General features: G+C 42.4%; 1 protein-coding gene across 1 annotated transcript in view; it reads right to left on the bottom strand.

The window, feature by feature from the left end:
• Positions 1–16,146, bottom strand: part of MPP4 (membrane palmitoylated protein 4) — a 38,892-nt gene extending 22,746 nt beyond the window's left edge. The window contains exons 1-11 of the mRNA XM_041737744.1: positions 16,082–16,146; positions 15,658–15,791; positions 14,237–14,358; positions 12,675–12,752; positions 10,514–10,594; positions 9,251–9,382; positions 4,996–5,077; positions 3,797–3,882; positions 2,200–2,271; positions 1,569–1,765; positions 357–421 (exon numbers count right to left, since the gene is read on the bottom strand). Of these exons, the coding sequence (XP_041593678.1) occupies positions 357–421; positions 1,569–1,765; positions 2,200–2,271; positions 3,797–3,882; positions 4,996–5,077; positions 9,251–9,382; positions 10,514–10,594; positions 12,675–12,752; positions 14,237–14,358; positions 15,658–15,791; positions 16,082–16,146 (1,114 nt within the window). The remainder of the gene's footprint in view (positions 1–356; positions 422–1,568; positions 1,766–2,199; positions 2,272–3,796; positions 3,883–4,995; positions 5,078–9,250; positions 9,383–10,513; positions 10,595–12,674; positions 12,753–14,236; positions 14,359–15,657; positions 15,792–16,081) is intronic.
• Between the last annotated feature and the right edge of the window lie 629 nt (positions 16,147–16,775).

Raw genomic sequence — 16,775 nt, forward strand, 5'->3', positions numbered from 1 at the left:
CCCCCCTGCACAGAGCCTCAGTGAAGGTTTGTGTGCAGCCATGCAGCCTTGCTCACAAGCATATGTAAAACTTACATGCTAGCTGTAGAGATCTTGGGGGACCCCAAGTCAGGGAGCCATCACCAAAAGTGTCACCAACACAGGAACATTTGCATTTTCATAAACTGAAAACTCTTCTACATCCAAAGGAATGAACACGCAGAGGAGGATCTCAGATGGCTTCCAGGAGGTTATTTGGGCAAGGGGGTGGGGGAAACATTCAGAGATCCTCTCGTGGGCAGGGAGCCAGCCCTGGGAGAGAAGGAGCAGGCCTCCCTACGATGCACACACTGAGGTTGAGATATTAGCACACTCACATATGGTGGGTTTGAGGTGGGCATGGGGCTGATACGGCTGAGACCACCAGAACTCACGTTGCTTCCTATGCACAAAAAAATACACCGTGAGAAAAAAAAACAACAACAACCCAGTTTCACCCCGGTGGATTTTTTTTTCCAATATAGTACAGTACTGCAAATGTATTTTCTCTTCCTTATGATTTTTCTTATTAATATTTCCTTTTCTCTAGTTTACTTCATTGTAAGAATACAGTATATAGCACATATAACATACAAAATACGTGTGAATCTGCCATTTATGTTATTGGCCAACAGTAGGCTATCAGTAGTTAAGTAGTGGGGGCTGAGAAGTCACATGCAGATTTTTGAACGCATGGAGTTCAGCACTTCTAACCCCTGCATCGTTCAACAATCAACTGTACTAGATCATCTTCCTTCTGTCTGCTTGAGGACATTGACAATAGCAATTCTTTTCTCTTTTTTTCACTTTCTCATAAAAGTGTTCCTTCTAACTGGACTGTTCTCACCAGCATTATGTGCCTTACCTCAAAAAGTTCTCTCATACCACCCCACTTTCCCTTCTAGCTATTTCTATTGCTCTGCTCTGTTTTGTACTAAAATGTCTCATGCCATCAATTTCTTCAAGTTTCACTCTACTAGGATTTTGGTCCCATTACTCCACAGCAACTGTTTTTTATCAAAATCACCTAGGACTGCCGTTTTGGCAGATCCAATGGTTACTTTTCAGTCCACTCTACAGCAGCTGACAGGGTTGATTTTCATCCTGCCTCATTGGTTATTCCTTCTTAATTGCTTTTGTTAGCTCCTCTCCTTCTTCTTGATTTCTTAACATGGGCTGAGACTTGGACCTATTTTTATCTTCTATCTTTACTCATTCCCTTGGACCTCAAGAACACAAAAGTGAAGGTCATGGGTTCAGATTCAATAGCTGAGGTTTCAATTTGGCTTCAAATGATTAATAGAGGCAGTTAGAACTATCTTTTAAAGTTTGAGTTTCACAAGTGCTTTTCGCTCTTTTCTAGCTGATATGATTATTCTGATCCCCTTGGTTTTAAGATGCTTAGGGTATATGGATAAGTTGACTTTGATTTATAGACCAGTATATGTGTTTGTCCATCTGCTTGTCCCCCTTTACCTCATCCTAACTGCAATAACAGAAGACCGAGAAAACATTTTATTTCCTGATGGCTCAGTCCTGAATCCTCTTACCTCTTCAGAAGGTGGTTAGAAGGAATTAGGCCAGCACAGGTACCAAGGTCTGAAATTTTCCGGGCCTGCCACCAGAGGGCATCGTTCTGGTCCACAATCTGAAGGATGTCGCCCTTCTGGAAAGGCAACCCTGCATCCATGCAGGGGATGGTGGGATCCTCTTGGGGCCAGTACTCAATCATGGCACGAACGTACACCTGGCAGTAGGTGCAAAATGGCCCCATCAGAGGAACCCTTGTCCATGGGTTGTCAAGACTTGAAACCATTTCTCTACTCCTCTACCTACTGTTGCTATCTTTTCTCCCCATACTCTCCAAAAGGGAGAACTTGCCTCTTTAACTAAGTCTCAGGTCCATGAAAAAGGTGACTTTGGCAACAGAAGCTCTTAGTGCTGAGAAGTTTTTGCTCAAGCATTTCCCATTCTTGATGTTACTTTTTAACTTGTACCCCATCTCCTTTACTGTATTCATTTACTCATTTGCCTCTCCCATCATCAGTATTGAAAAATGTGCAACACAGTATTGAAAGAATGTTCAACACATTATAGAGAAATGGCACAAAATATTAAGTCACTATTATTGCTATTTGAGAATTTACTATGTGTGATTATGAAAGCTCAGTACATTCTTACCGTCTTCTGGCTATTAACAGGTGGGGCAGACACTGGAACCACCTTGAACATTATTGTGCCACGAGACATGGCCTGGAAAATGTCAAAGGGGAGGGGACAATAAGTCTCAGGGTTCACTGGGTTGTTGGAGTTCAACAGATGGAGTTACAGCACAGTGTGGCCAGCTTTAAGGGTTACATGCCCCACCAGAACTTTTACAAGGGTTCAACATTTAAATATCACTATGCAGAAGTGGAAATTAGGAAGAAATTTAGCTCAGCTTCTGCCCTGCAGTGGGGCTCCAGAGTCCCCGGCCTACTGAGCCCCACCCTGAGGCCAGTCTCTTCCAGGAACACTCCATCTTGCAACCTTATTTACCATAGTCTCCTTGCCACAGACACTGGGGAAGGAGATGAGGCCTTGGTCAGACTTCCCCTCTGTAAGCCCCAATCAGTAATGACTTCCTGAGCACCTGTTCCTGCACCAGGCAGCCCAGTCTGATGGGGAGGGGAGGGCTCCCAAGTCTTCTGAGGGACTGATGAGCTCCAAGCTAATGGTGGGAATAGGGGGCCTCAAAGCTTTTGAGGAGACAGAAAACCTCTCAGCCTGATGGAGAGGGTGAGATCCTCCTGCCACATGCACTACGACAGGTTTTGGACATCCAGAGATGAACAAAACCTGTCCTCACTCCTAGAAATTTCACAATCCCACCATCCTGGCTCTGCAGCTGGCACCAAAGTGGCTTAGGTGGAGCCTATGTGTTGGTGATTGGCAGTACTTAAAGTTCCATTTGCAGTGTCCTTATCTCATGCAGCATCTTCCAGCAGTGGTCATTTGCAAAATATGTTGGTGCTTGATATGCTCCTTATAATACTACCTCTTATCTCAGTCCCTGAGGCACATCTATGAAAATTTAGAGTTCCCCCTAAAACCTGGTCAGAGAACCACTAGTCTATGTGATAAATAGTCATCCACCTCAGGCCTCACACTTGGGGTGTGCATGGGGGAGATGGCAGGGTCATACCACTATGGCTATAACAACTTGACAGGGATTCAGGCAAAGGTTTGGAAAGTGGGAATAGGGACCTAAAAGAAACCATAATTAGTCACAAATCCCCAGTTTCAATCACCAAGGACAGTGGCAGGGTAAGCAAGGAAATCCCCCTCTTCGTAGGCTAGCCTCCTACAACATCTATCCTGCCCCAAAGCTGCCTCTAGGAAGATGTTAAATAGATTTCAGCTGTATAAAAAGGTTAGGGGAATGAGGATAGTTTTCTCAGGTTCGGACTCCCCTCCAAAGCCTCACTCTGTCCATCCCAGGCTCAGTTTCCAAAGGAGCAACCCAGGCAACAAGGGACCTGGGCTGGGGAGACTGCCAGCCTTCCTGAGTCTGAAAGAGCAGGGCGGCAAGAGAAGTCTCCCAGCAGAAACCAGACCAGGGTGGGGGAGTGGAGGTGGAGCTGCACAGAAACAGGAAGGTCTGAGTTCTGGAGAAAGGAAGCTGCCAAGAAGAACCAAACCCCCCTCCCATTATAGTGCACACAGCATGGGCCAGACAGGCTCAGGTCAGCTGCGGCATGGCACTGAGTCACGGAGAAGGCAAACAGAAGACTGTTACCAGAATATGGATCACTTGCTCAGGCTCCAGTCCCTCAACTGAAACTCCATTCACTTCCACCAGTTTGTCTCCAGCATATAACAACCCTAGGCAGACAGGAACACAAAACAGAGTACAAGAAAATGGGCAAAAAACCAGAGGTGTCTACACCGAGGATTTTAGCAAACTCACTAACCCAAGCATGCTCTAACATTTAAAAATGAACTCTGAAGTAACCATAATAATAATAATGATGATGATAATAATGATAATAATAATAATAAATAGACTGGTTATATTAATGTCCACCCACCAGAGCACAGAGAATTGCATTTTTACACCTCTTCCCTGGGTATGAAGTGATGGTGATACTTTTATTTTTGGTAGCCTGATGTAAAATGAAGATAACACTAAAAGTAAAGATGTCAGTGTCGTGAGTAAATGATAAATGAAAAGGAAATCTCCCAAAAGGAAATGTGGAGAAACGTGAGGGTGACGATCAAGCCCCAAGAAACATGACGCAAACAGCGGAGTTGTCAGAGAGAGAAGATGAGAAGCAGGAGGACGTCGTGGAGCAGAAAACAAGGGCAAGGAAAACTTCAAGACATTTAGGGTCGACATCAAATGTGCTAGAGAAGTAAAAATAAACTGAGGCCAAATGAAGGGCCGATGATCTTAGCACCTAGGAGATCCTCGGGGCCACTGCTCTAAGAATGTTGGGGTGTGAAGCCCGTGCCAGGTCTCCAGGGCCCTGGGCAGTGAGGACGAGGGCTGGCAGGCCCAGAAATGCAGCAGAGAAAGGAAAGAAATTGGGTTCGTTATGCCTGTTGAAAGAAGGACCAGGGGAAGAGCGGGAGTTGGGAATATAGTGCTGACTGACCTGGGCTTGCATCCTGACTCGAATTGTCCAACCTCAAGCACAGCAGTTACCTAATTTCCTTCTGCCTCAGGCTCCTTTTCTACAGAATGGCATGATAATACTCAGCTGGTTAGGTTACCATAAGAATGCAAACCGAGAGAACATTAATATAGGACCTCAGTGAAGGAAGGGGAGAGGATTTTCTGGGATATTTATTTCTTCCTTCCTAGGAACCAAGCAATGCCATGCATAGAAGCCCTGGCCTTGGTTAGGAAGACAGGGGTTTCCCTGGAAAGAAGACTAAATAACTAAGGTTTTCCTGTTTCTCTGGTCATGCTTGTACCCTGTTGCTCCAGCTTACCACTCCTCTCAGCCAGCCCGCCGTGGATGACTCTGGCCACCAGGATGTCCCCTGTCATCTCGTGGCGCTTGATGGTAGCTCCCTGGGGAGAGAGTGCAGCAGAATCCCTCTTTTACCTAACATGACCATTTTTCTGGTAGCTTCCCTCAGTATAGGTCTGGTCTGGTCAGGAGAGGGTATTTATTTATTTATCTTTTTTTTTAAATTAATTTTTATTGGTGTTCAATTCACCAACATACAGAAAAACACCCAGTGCTCATCCCGTCAAGTGTCCACCTCAGTGCCCGTCACCCATTCCCCTCCAACACCCGCCCTCCTCCCCTTCCACCACCCCTAGTTCGTTTCCCCGAGTTAGGAGTCTTTATGTTCTGTCTCCCTTCCTGATATTTCCCAACATTTCTTTTCCCTTCCTTTATATTCCCTTTCACTATTATTTATATTCCCCAAATGAATGAGAACATACACTGTTTGTCCTTCTCCGATTGACTTATTTCACTCAGCATAATACCCTCCAGTTCCATCCACGTTGAAGCAAATGGTGGGTATTTGTCGTTTCTAATGGCTGAGGAATATTCCATTGTATACATATACCACATCTTCTTTATCCATCATCTTTCGATGGACACCGAGGCTCCTTCCACAGTTTGGCTATTGTGGCCATTGCTGATAGAAACATCGGGGTGCAGATGTCCCGACGTTTCATTGCATCTGAATCTTTGGGGTAAATCCCCAGCAGTGCAATTGCTGGGTCGTAGGGCAGCTCTATTTTTAACTCTTTGAGGAACCTCCACACCGTTTTCCAGAGTGGCTGCACCAGTTCACAGTCCCACCAACAGTGTAAGAGGGTTCCCTTTTCTCCGCATCCTCTCCAACATTTGTTGTTTCCTGCCTTGTTAATTTTCCCCATTCTCACTGGTGTGAGGTGGTATCTCATTGTGGTTTTGATTTGTATTTCCCTGATGGCAAGTGATGCAGAGCATTTTCTCATGTGCATGTTGGCCATGTCTATGTCTTCCTCTGTGAGATTTCTCTTCATGTCTTTTGCCCATTTCATGATTGGATTGTTTGTTTCTTTGGTGTTGAGTTTAATAAGTTCTTTATAGATTTTGGAAACTAGCCCTTTATCTGATACGTCATTTGCAAATATCTTCTCCCATTCTGTAGGTTGTCTTTTAGTTTTGTTGACTATATCCTTTGCTGTGCAAAAGCTTCTTATCTTGATGAAGTCCCAATAGTTCATTTTTGCTTTTGTTTCTTTTGCCTTTGTGGATGTATCTTGCAAGAAGTTACTGTGGCCGAGTTCAAAGAGGGTGTTGCCTGTGTTCTCTTCTATGATTTTGATGGACTCTTGTCTCACATTTAGATCTCTCATCCATTTTGAGTTTATCTTTGTGTATGGTGAAAGAGAGTGGTCCAGTTTCATTCTTCTGCATGTGGATGTCCAATTTTCCCAGCACCATTTATTGAAGAGACTGTCTTTCTTCCAATGGATAGTCTTTCCTCCTTTATCGAATATTAGATGACCGTACATTTCAGGGTCCACTTCTGGGTTCTCTATTCTGTTCCATTGATCTATGTGTCTGTTTTTGTGCCAGTACCACACTGTCTTGATGACCACAGCTTTGTAGTACAACCTGAAATCTGGCATTGTGATGCCCCCAGCTATGGTTTTCTTTTTTAAAATTCCCCTGGCTATTCGGGGTCTTTTCTGATTCCACACAAATCTTAAAATAATTTGTTCTAACTCTCTGAAGAAAGTCCATGGTATTTTGATAGGGATTGCATTAAACGTGTAAATTGCCCTGGGTAACATTGACATTTTTACAATATTAATTCTGCCAATCCATGAGCATGGAATATTTTTCCATCTCTTTGTGTCTTCCTCAATTTCTTTCAGAAGTGTTCTATAGTTTTTAGGGTATAGATCTTTTACCTCTTTGGTTAGGTTTATTCCTAGGTATCTTATGCTTTTGGGTGCAATTGTAAATGGGATTGACTCCTTAATTTCTCTTTCTTCAGTCTCATTGTTAGTGTATAGAAATGCCATTGATTTCTGGGCATTGATTTTATATCCTGCCACGCTACCAAATTGCTGTATGAGTTCTAGCAATCTGGGGGTGGAGGCTTTTGGGTTTTCTATGTAGAGTATCATGTCATCGGCGAAGAGGGAGAGTTTGACTTCTTCTTTGCCAATTTGAATGCCTTTAATGTCTTTTTGTTGTCTGATTGCTGAGGCGAGGACTTCCAGAACTATGTTGAACAGCAGTGGTGAGAGTGGACATCCCTGTCTTGTTCCTGATCTTAGGGGAAAGGCTCCCAGTGCTTCCCCATTGAGAATGATATTTGCTGTGGGCTTTTCGTAAATGGCTTTTAAGATGTCGAGGAAAGTTCCCTCTATCCCAACACTCTGAAGGGTTTTGATCAGGAATGGATGCTGTATTTTGTCAAATGCTTTCTCTGCATCTAATGAGAGTATCATATGGTTCTTGGTTTTTCTCTTGCTGATATGATGAATCACATTGATGGTTTTACGAGTGTTGAACCAGCCTTGTGTCCCAGGGATAAATCCTACTTGGTCATGGTGAATAATTTTCTTAATGTGTTGTTGGATCCTATTGGCTAGTATCTTGTTGAGAATTTTTGCATCCATGTTGATCAGGGATATTGGTCTGTAATTCTCCTTTTTGGTGGGGTCTTTGTCTGGTTTCGGAATTAAGGTGATGCTGGCCTCATAGAACGAATTTGGAAGTACTCCATCTCTTTCTATCTTTCCAAACAGCTTTAGTAGAATAGGTATGATTTCTTCTTTAAACGTTTGATAGAATTCCCCTGGGAAGCCATCTGGCCCTGGACTCTTGTGTCTTGGGAGGTTTTTGATGACTGCTTCAATTTCCTCCCTGGTTATTGGCCTGTTCAGGTTTTCTATTTCTTCCTGCTCCAGTTTTGGTAGTTTGTGGCTTTCCAGGAATGCGTCCATTTCTTCTAGATTTCCTAATTTATTGGCGTACAGCTGTTCATAATATGTTTTTAAGATCGTTTGTATTTCCTTGGTGTTGGTAGTGATCTCTCCTTTCTCATTCATGATTTTATTAATTTGAGTCTTCTCTCTCTTCTTTTTAATAAGGTTGGCGAATGGTTTATCTATCTTATTAATTCTTTCAAAGAACCAACTCCTGGTTCTGTTGATCTGTTCCACAGTTCTTTTGGTAGGAGAGGGTATTTATACCAGCCAGGGCCCTATCATGCCATCAAAAAGGGGAGGCCATTCATTCAACCTTGGCCTACCAAAGTCTCTATCCAACCACATAAATAGAAAAGAATATTTAGATCCTTTCTTTTTTTTATTATTTATTTTTTTAGTTAGATCCTTTCAAAGATAAAGTTCTCACCCATTGCAACCTAATTAAAGAGACTAATCTTAGAAAATCAAATTAATGCCTCACTTAGCTTCCAGTAAATAAAGAAAAAAAACCAACTTAGATAAACACATTGGACTTTAGTGAAATTTACGTACACCAGAAAGCCAAATAATAAAATAAAATATGGGGCCCCGGGGTGGCTTAGTTGGTTAAGCACCTGACTCTTTTTAAAAAAATATTTTATTTATTTATTCATGAGAGACACAGAAAGAGAGGCAGAGACACAGGCAGAAGGAGGAGAAGCAGGCCCATGCAAGGAGCCCAGTGTGGGTCTCAATCCCAGGATCCTGGGATCAGGCCCTGAGCCAAAGGCAGACACTTAACTACTGAGCAACCCAGGCGTCCCAAGCATCTGACTCTTGATTTCAGCTCAGGTCATGATCTCAGGGTCGTGAGATCAAGCCCTACATTGGGCTCTGCATGGGGCTCCATGATGAGTGTGGAGTCTGCTTGGGATTCTCTCTCCCTCTCCTGCTGCCCCTCCTCTGGTTCATGCTCACATACACTCTCTCAAAAAATAAAATAAATAAAATGAAAGTCTTATTTCTCACAGATTTTTCAACAAAGAAAAACACTAAGCCAAAGTCCTTCTAGTGAAAGCATTACAATATATAATGTATTTGAAACCACAGGCAAAAATTGTTAGGACATGCTCTAGCCATTATCATGGATCCCCTCACATTATCTGAATGCCTCAGACTATACCTGTGACTACCAACAAGTATATTTAACATTATATTAAGTAACTACTAGTGATAATTTAGTTCACAACTAACCCTTGGATCACAATTAACCCTGATATAATTCTAACTGAGAAGATATAGTGATTTCCTTACCAAAGGCTGTTGGTTTTTCACTAAACAAACAATCCTCATTGCTTCCTCACTCTCAGGAATATTGTCTGGCAGTGGAGGGAGAAGGGGTTCAAAATCTTTCTGAGCCACAGTGTCATGGGCACTGAGCAAGGCCTGGAAACAGAGAAGGCAAGGTGAATAAAGGTCACACACAGAACACACCCATCTGGAAGACAGTGAACTAACACTCTGTAAGACACCATCACCATCACCACAACAAACAACACACACATGCTGGGCTAAGCATTTTATGTGGATAACTCCATAAGACAGGTATATTTATTGTCTCCATTTCATAAAGAAACGAGGCATGGAGAGGTTAAGTGATACATAATATATTCTTGCATTTCCGCTAAAATATATTTTGTCACTTTCTCATTTCCTGCAAACCCATGTAATCCATGGTGTTTTTATAAGCTTGAACTACAGAATAACTTTTGTAATATTTTCCCTAATTAAGGCAGAATGGGAGACAGTAACCAAAACATCCTGCTTGTTTAGTTTGTCAGTGACTTCCAAGGGCCTATGAGTGACAGAATGAGAAAAAGTAGTTTCCTGATTTAGGGTATAATCAGAGAGTTCCCTCTAATGGTCCATTACGTTAAATTTTTATTTCGTTGGGTGGGGAAATAGTCATTCTATAGCCCAACTTGAGACTGATGGACAGAACTTCGCTGGAACTCTGAGAAATTCTCTCAGGTTATCTTGTGAACTGAAAATTTGACTCGTAAATCTCATTGCTCCTAATGCAGATATTCTCACTTATTGATAAACTGAACTCAAACTCTGTAAAGTACTATGAGATAGGCTTCTGTTCTACAATCATATGTTCTTCAAGCAAGTGTTCTTCACATACTCCCTCATTGAGTTAATCATCTTTAGACTATATTTTCAGAACATCTTCACACACTTCATCCAAAACTTAAAATATTTCCAAGTTGGAAAGGAAGTGTACCACCCTGATTGTCTCCCAGAATTTTAGAGGGACTATGGCTTTGCAGGGTGGAAACAAGACATTATGGAAAGTTCTGGATGTCTCCTCATAAATAAGGCAGGCTTGGCTCCATGGCTAACAACACAGAGCCAGTCACATCTGATTCCCACATCTTTCAAAACAATCTGTTGGTCACCCATGGACAATAATAGAATATCTATTCAGAAAGTACATTTCCTGTCACATTTCTTCTTTCCAACATTGCCCACATGCCAGATGGGCATACCTTGTCTATTTTAGCAAGCACTTGCCTTAAAGTGCGGATCCTGGAGGATTTGTCTAAGCTCTTGGATCTCAGGGGATTTAGGAGTTTCACGTAATATCCCCACCACCTGGTTGGTGAAAAAGCATATATGGTAAATTTTTAAAAAGTCTTCATCACCTAATTAACGTCATCCAGGCTGAATAACAGATACACTGACTAACATGATATTGACCTAAGAAAAGCTGTTATTGAAACCCTCTTTTTTAATTTTTAAAGTTGATCAGGGCCAAGGATCTTTCCTTATTCATTCAACTTTACTACAGCAGGTAGAATCGGAGATTTGGGGTAGGTCTACACCTCAGTGCCTCAGTGCTGACATACCACAGTCTTGGAGGAAGAACTGACATAATTTTGTAACATATGTACTAAGGTAAACTCCCCCTAGAGGCACTAAAACAAGTGGATCTTTATGGGCAGGTTAAGGTGTTTGAGTTCAGGCTCAAGTGCATCCCATGGGATGCTCCATTCATCATGTGGAAAATGAGAATAGTAATTTATATTTTAGGACTTATTATTTGATTACCAATTTTAATATTTGTTGCTATAAAAAAGTGTTAAACATTCTAATTCTGATCTCTTCTGTTTGGGTGTAGACTTGCTTTCTAAGAGGACATAAAACCTTTCAAGACTTTACTGAGCCCCATGAAACCCCAACAGTCAAACCCCACTATATACAGTCAAATGAAAACAAGCAGTTAACTAAGTTTTACCTCCATTACCTAGAAATGACAACTGAATAAAATATTATGTATGTATTTTTCTGTGGACAACTGAGAACAGTTTGAATCATTGATTATTGGAATGGAGGGCACAGTTTTTTCTCTTTTCTATTTCTTCTAATATGGTAATAAAATGGATTATACTATTCATGCATTCAACAAATACCTATTGAATATCTACTATGTGCTAGACACTGTTTTCAATGATACAGATACAGTGGCAGACAAAAATCCCCATTCTTAAAAAAAAATCCCCATTTTTACTTGATAATAAGGAAAATTAAGAATATAAATAAAACAGGAAGGTGGACAGGGAGTGCTCTGAGGGGTTGCAATTTTAGATAGGGTGACTAGAGAAAGCCTTAGTGAGAAGGTGACATTTGAGTGGAGACCAGAAGATGAGGAAGCAAATCATGTGGATATATGGTCAAGGGCATTACTGACATACGGCATAGCAAGCGCAAAGGGCCTGTGGCAGGAGCATATCTGATTCAAGCAACCACAAGAGGTTAATCTGACTGGAACAGAATGAATAAGGGGGAGGGCGGTGAGTATTAAGTCAAACAGGGAATGGGAACTACATTATGTTTGGCTATTTAAGAACTATGATGTATACTCTGAAATGGGAAATCATTGGAAGGGTTTGAGCAGAAAAGTGACATGATTTGACACACTCTTCAAGAGGATGTCTTCAGTTGCTATACTGAAATAGTTTATAGGGGGGCAAGGGTAGAAGCAGGAGATCAGTGGGAGGCTATATTGCAATTATCTGTATATAAGATGATGATGGTTTCTATTAGGTGGCAGAGTGGAGCTCATAAGATTCTGCATATATTTTGAAACTGGAGCCGACAGGATCCATTGTCAGATTGGGTGTCAAGTCCATGAGAGAAAGAGGAAGTCACAGATAGCCCCAAAGAGTCTGGTCTGAGTAGTGCAAGAACAAAGAAGTCATTACTGAGATGAAAAAGGCTGGGAGGGGAGTGGCCTTGGTTTTGGGGAAGATCAGGAGCTCAAGGGCCATGTTAAGTTTGAGGGTCCCTGAAGCAAGCATCTAAGTACGATGGAGAGGAGGCAGTTGGATATGAGAGTCTGGAGTTGAGGCAAAGAGCCCAGCTAGAGACATAAATTTGGGAAACATTACTAGAACAACATTTACTCTTGGATTACAGAGGATTAACTGAGTCTAAGGTTTAAAGAAAAAAAATAGAGAAATGGACACATGCTAAAAAATGTTATTTTTTTGTTTAAATTTGAAGTACTGACCACTTTTCTTTCTTCTATTAAAGCTCAATTAGAAACACTTATGAGATGTGTAATCATCATCAAACTTTGCCATTAGATCCTTTAATTCATTTAAACTCACACCACAAGTGAAATGGCATCACGTTAAAACCCCACTATTCTATGGATTAAAAGCCACCTTACCTCACAGGATAACGTCTGTGCATGAGTTGTGGCAGGGACGAGCTTCTTTTCTTTAAATTCCTGGAGACAGTCATAAACCTGCAGAGAGTGATGGGGGGAGAGTGTCATCCTGATAACCTGACTCTTCAGGTCCCGGGCGAACGCTCTGCAAGGGGAGAGGCAGCCTGGGCCATGGCGTGGGTGGCTGAGTGGCTGTGTGCTGGCTTTTCCTAAGGTGTCTGTCGCTGTCCAACAGGAATGGCCCCGTGATGTGATGAGCAACCGATGAATTATTGAAAACTACATCTGAAACTAATGATGTATTTATTATATGTTGGCAAATTGAATTTAAATTAAAAAAAAAAGAGAGATGGACTCAAGTTTGGTGGCTACCATCCTTCAAGGGCTTGAGTATTGGCTGCCACTGGAAATTGATCCTCCCCGGCCAACATCACTGATAAAAAGAAATTCAAGGGTTTACTCTTGTTAAATTAACAAATGGCTTTTCTAGGGTCACAATCAATAGGGATTTCGGGCCAGAGATGCGTAAGAACCTGAAAGAACCTCGGTGCTGGGCAACTGCCAGGGCATGTGCTGAATTCAGCCTTCGTAAGCTGAGAGGTTTGTGTAGCTCTTCTCTGAGGACTGCTATGATACTGTGGTTTATAATAAGAATTATGTATTTGGCCCTGATTCTGGCTCAGAGTTCTTAAAATCCTTGGAATTTCCTAGGTGAGGAAAGTGACAAAGATGCCCTTTTTTATGGTAATGAGGTGAATGTAACTAAAGTTGAGGGCAGGCTGCCAGGAGAACCAACCATGTAATTAGACTGTTGGAATTTTCAGTTCTATCCCACCTCCACCTCCGGGGAGGGAGAGGGGCTGAAGGTTGAATCAATCTCTAATAACTAATGATTTAATCAGCCACGCCTATGTAATGAAGCCTCCAGAAAATCCCCAAAGGACTGGATTTGTTAGAACTTCTGGTTTGTGGACTTGTGGAAATCTAGGGGATGGTGGAGGGGGCATGGAAGCTCCACGCAACCTACCCACATGCCTTGCCCTATTTATTTCTTCCATCTGGCTGTCCCTGACTTACATCCTTTTATAATAAACTGGTAATCTAGCAAGTAAAATGTTTCTCTGAGTTCTGTGGGCTGTGGCAAATTAATCAAACCCAAGGAGGAGGTCATGGGGACCTCTGATGTATAGTTGGTCAGGTTCATAGATGATATAGTTGGTCAGATGTACAGATAGCTGCCTGGGCTTGTGACTGGAATCTGACATGGGGGGGAAGGGGCAGCAGTCCCCTGAGACTGAACCCTTAACCTACAGGATCTGATGTCATCTCCAGATAGTGTCAGAAATGAGATGAATTGCAGACACCTACTAGTATCCCGACAATTATTGTTGGTGTGGGGACACCCACACCCATGTGGGAAATTCTCAGAACATAGAAAAGAATTGCCTTCTAAGAACTTTTATCAAGTTGAAATTTCCTGTCAACTGACTGGTGGTAGAGTTGGGTGAGCAGTTTTCAGCTCCCACAGTAAGGCAAAGGCCTCCAGGTCATCGGATGCTCACCTTTAGCAGAGCCTGCAGCCACGGGGAGTGGAGAAGATCGTATAGGAGACACACTCCATTCACATCTCGGCTGTAGAACAGATTTAGCTCTTGCAGCACAAGCCTCAAGATCTGGGAGAGACCTGGAAAAGGGAGAGGACAGACATGGGGTGGCAGGTGGAGGTGAAGAAAGGCAGGTGTAAGTGTGAAAGGCAACGCAGACAGCTGGGACGTGCCAGGGGGGCTCCTGAGGAATGAGGATGGGTTTCAGGCCCAAAGCTCTGGTTCTATCAATGTGTGAACTTCAGAGAGTCCTCCAACTTTCTGAAACCCAGTTTCCTTGTGGCAAAATGAGAATATGCAGGGCTGCTGCTAATATTAGATGAAATAATAGATCATAGTATATACAGCAATATTGCTTTCCTTTCCCCAATATTATCAGCCTTTGGTTTATTCCAAAACTATCCTCCAGTTCTTTTCTGGATTCTCCTTCTCTAATTCAAACATAGTCATTTGTCTTCATCCTTTCTGAAAGTTCTTATTGAAAGTGTTGTTGAAAAACTCTAACTGCCAGGGTGCTTGGGTGGCTTGGTGATCAAGCACTGGACTCTTGGTTTCATTTAAAAAAATTTTTTTAAAAGATTTTTATTTATTTATTCATGATAGACATAGAGAGAGAGAGAGAGAGAGAGAGAGAGAGAGAGGCAGAGACACAGGCAGAGGGAGAAGCAGGCTCCAAGCTGGGAGCCTGACATGGGACTCGATCCCAGGACTCCAGGATCGCGCCCTGGATCAAAGGCAGGCGCCAAACCACTGAGCCACCCAGGGATCCCCTGACTCTTGGTTTCAGCTCAGTCATGATTTCAGGGTCATGGCATTGAGTCCCAAGTTGGGCTCTATCCTCACAGGAAGTCTGCTTGAGATTCTCCCTCTACCTCTGCCCCTCCCCTTCCTCATGCTCTCTCTTTCTCAAATAAATAATAAATTAATTTTAAAAAACCAGCCCAAACTCTAACTGCCAATAGGTTTTTAATGCAGATCTCAGGATTCCAGTGATTAAAGAAACTGAACAGATTTTAGTGAATGTTGGATATTTTGTGTGATTTCATAGGCATTCTCTTTCTTACAGCGATATTTTGAATGTGAAGAAGTTGTGAAGTTCCAAGTTTGAATAAAACATTGTGGGATAAGAGAAAAAAAAGTGGTTCTGAATCCACTGTGCCAATTTCTTTCCTTCCTGACTTGAAAATTGCTTATACTCCTCACTAATAGAGGTAAGGTAGTAGGACACTCTGAAGTGTACAAAACTTCCTTAAAAGAATCACAATATTAAAAAAAATAACAATAAATCTATCAGAATCCCTGTCCCAAAGTTTGATCTCATATCTAGAGTGATGACACAAGGCCTCTCTGGTCTAGAGAGGAGTCCTGGCACCACATACCATTCTCCGGATTGGTGGCTGTAGAGGGCTTCATGTCCTGGTCCAGTGGATCTGCTCTTTGTCTGACTGTATCCTTCTTGCCCAAGCTTTCAGTGGAATTCAGCCCTGGGAGCAGACCAGTAAACAGCACACAGCTCTCTCAGTCACGCCGGTCCTGCCACTCTCACACACTGGAATATGTTTTCAACAGCATTTATTGAACAAATCAAGCACTGTGCTACACCCGGGGACCCAAACCAAACCAAACATTTGCCCTGTAGAGCCCACTCTCTAAATTAACCACCCCTACGAGAGATCGTTGCTATTTCATGAAACACTTCACCCACTCTCCTTTTTTTAACAAGTGACATTTATTTCTCATCTAGGTAATTTTACCATCCTTCAGAGCTCAGAAGAGCCTCTTCCCTGGCCTGACTCCACTTACGTGCTCTGTTCCCTCTCACCGCACCCACAGTCCTTTGTGGCACTGATCACACTGGCAAGAGTCATGGTTATGTTTGAGGCACACTCTTGGAGGTTATTTTCTACATGAAGCTTTAGGAAGGATTAGTTTCAAGAAACAGAAACCCCAAATTATAGAGGCTGAACAGGGTAGCAGTTTAGATCTTGCTTCTGTAAAAGTGTGCAGGCAGAGACAGTTCAGGGTGGGTAGGGCAGCCTTGCTCCATGAAGTGCTGAGAGAATGGGCTCCTTCCAGCTCGCTGCTCTGCCGCCCTCGGGTGTGGTGTGGTTCTCATCTTCTTGCTCCAAAATGGTGGCTGGAGCTCCAGCCATCACTTCTACTTTTCCATCAGCAAAATGGGGGTTAAGAAAGCAAGTGCAAAAGGAACATGCTCACTGCTCTTTGTGGAAGTTTCACAGAAGTTGCCTATGCAATGAAAAATCACCTTTTGCCCTGGCATACTCCAAAATACCTCACTGGACTTTCATGTTGCTTAAAAAAAAAACCAAACTTATAATTATTAGAGCCTAGAACCCAACGTTTCTTTATTTATAAACATGAAGTATTTTTGCATAGTTTTAATATATATTGAATTTTCTGAAATGCTACTACGGTAATTAAGAATTGAATTTGCTTTGTTTTGCTTGGATTTTATCAAGTTGTTCACTATTTCAGA

The sequence above is a fragment of the Vulpes lagopus genome, chromosome 22, assembly GCF_018345385.1.
Source record: "Vulpes lagopus strain Blue_001 chromosome 22, ASM1834538v1, whole genome shotgun sequence".
Taxonomy (NCBI): Eukaryota; Metazoa; Chordata; class Mammalia; order Carnivora; family Canidae; genus Vulpes; species Vulpes lagopus.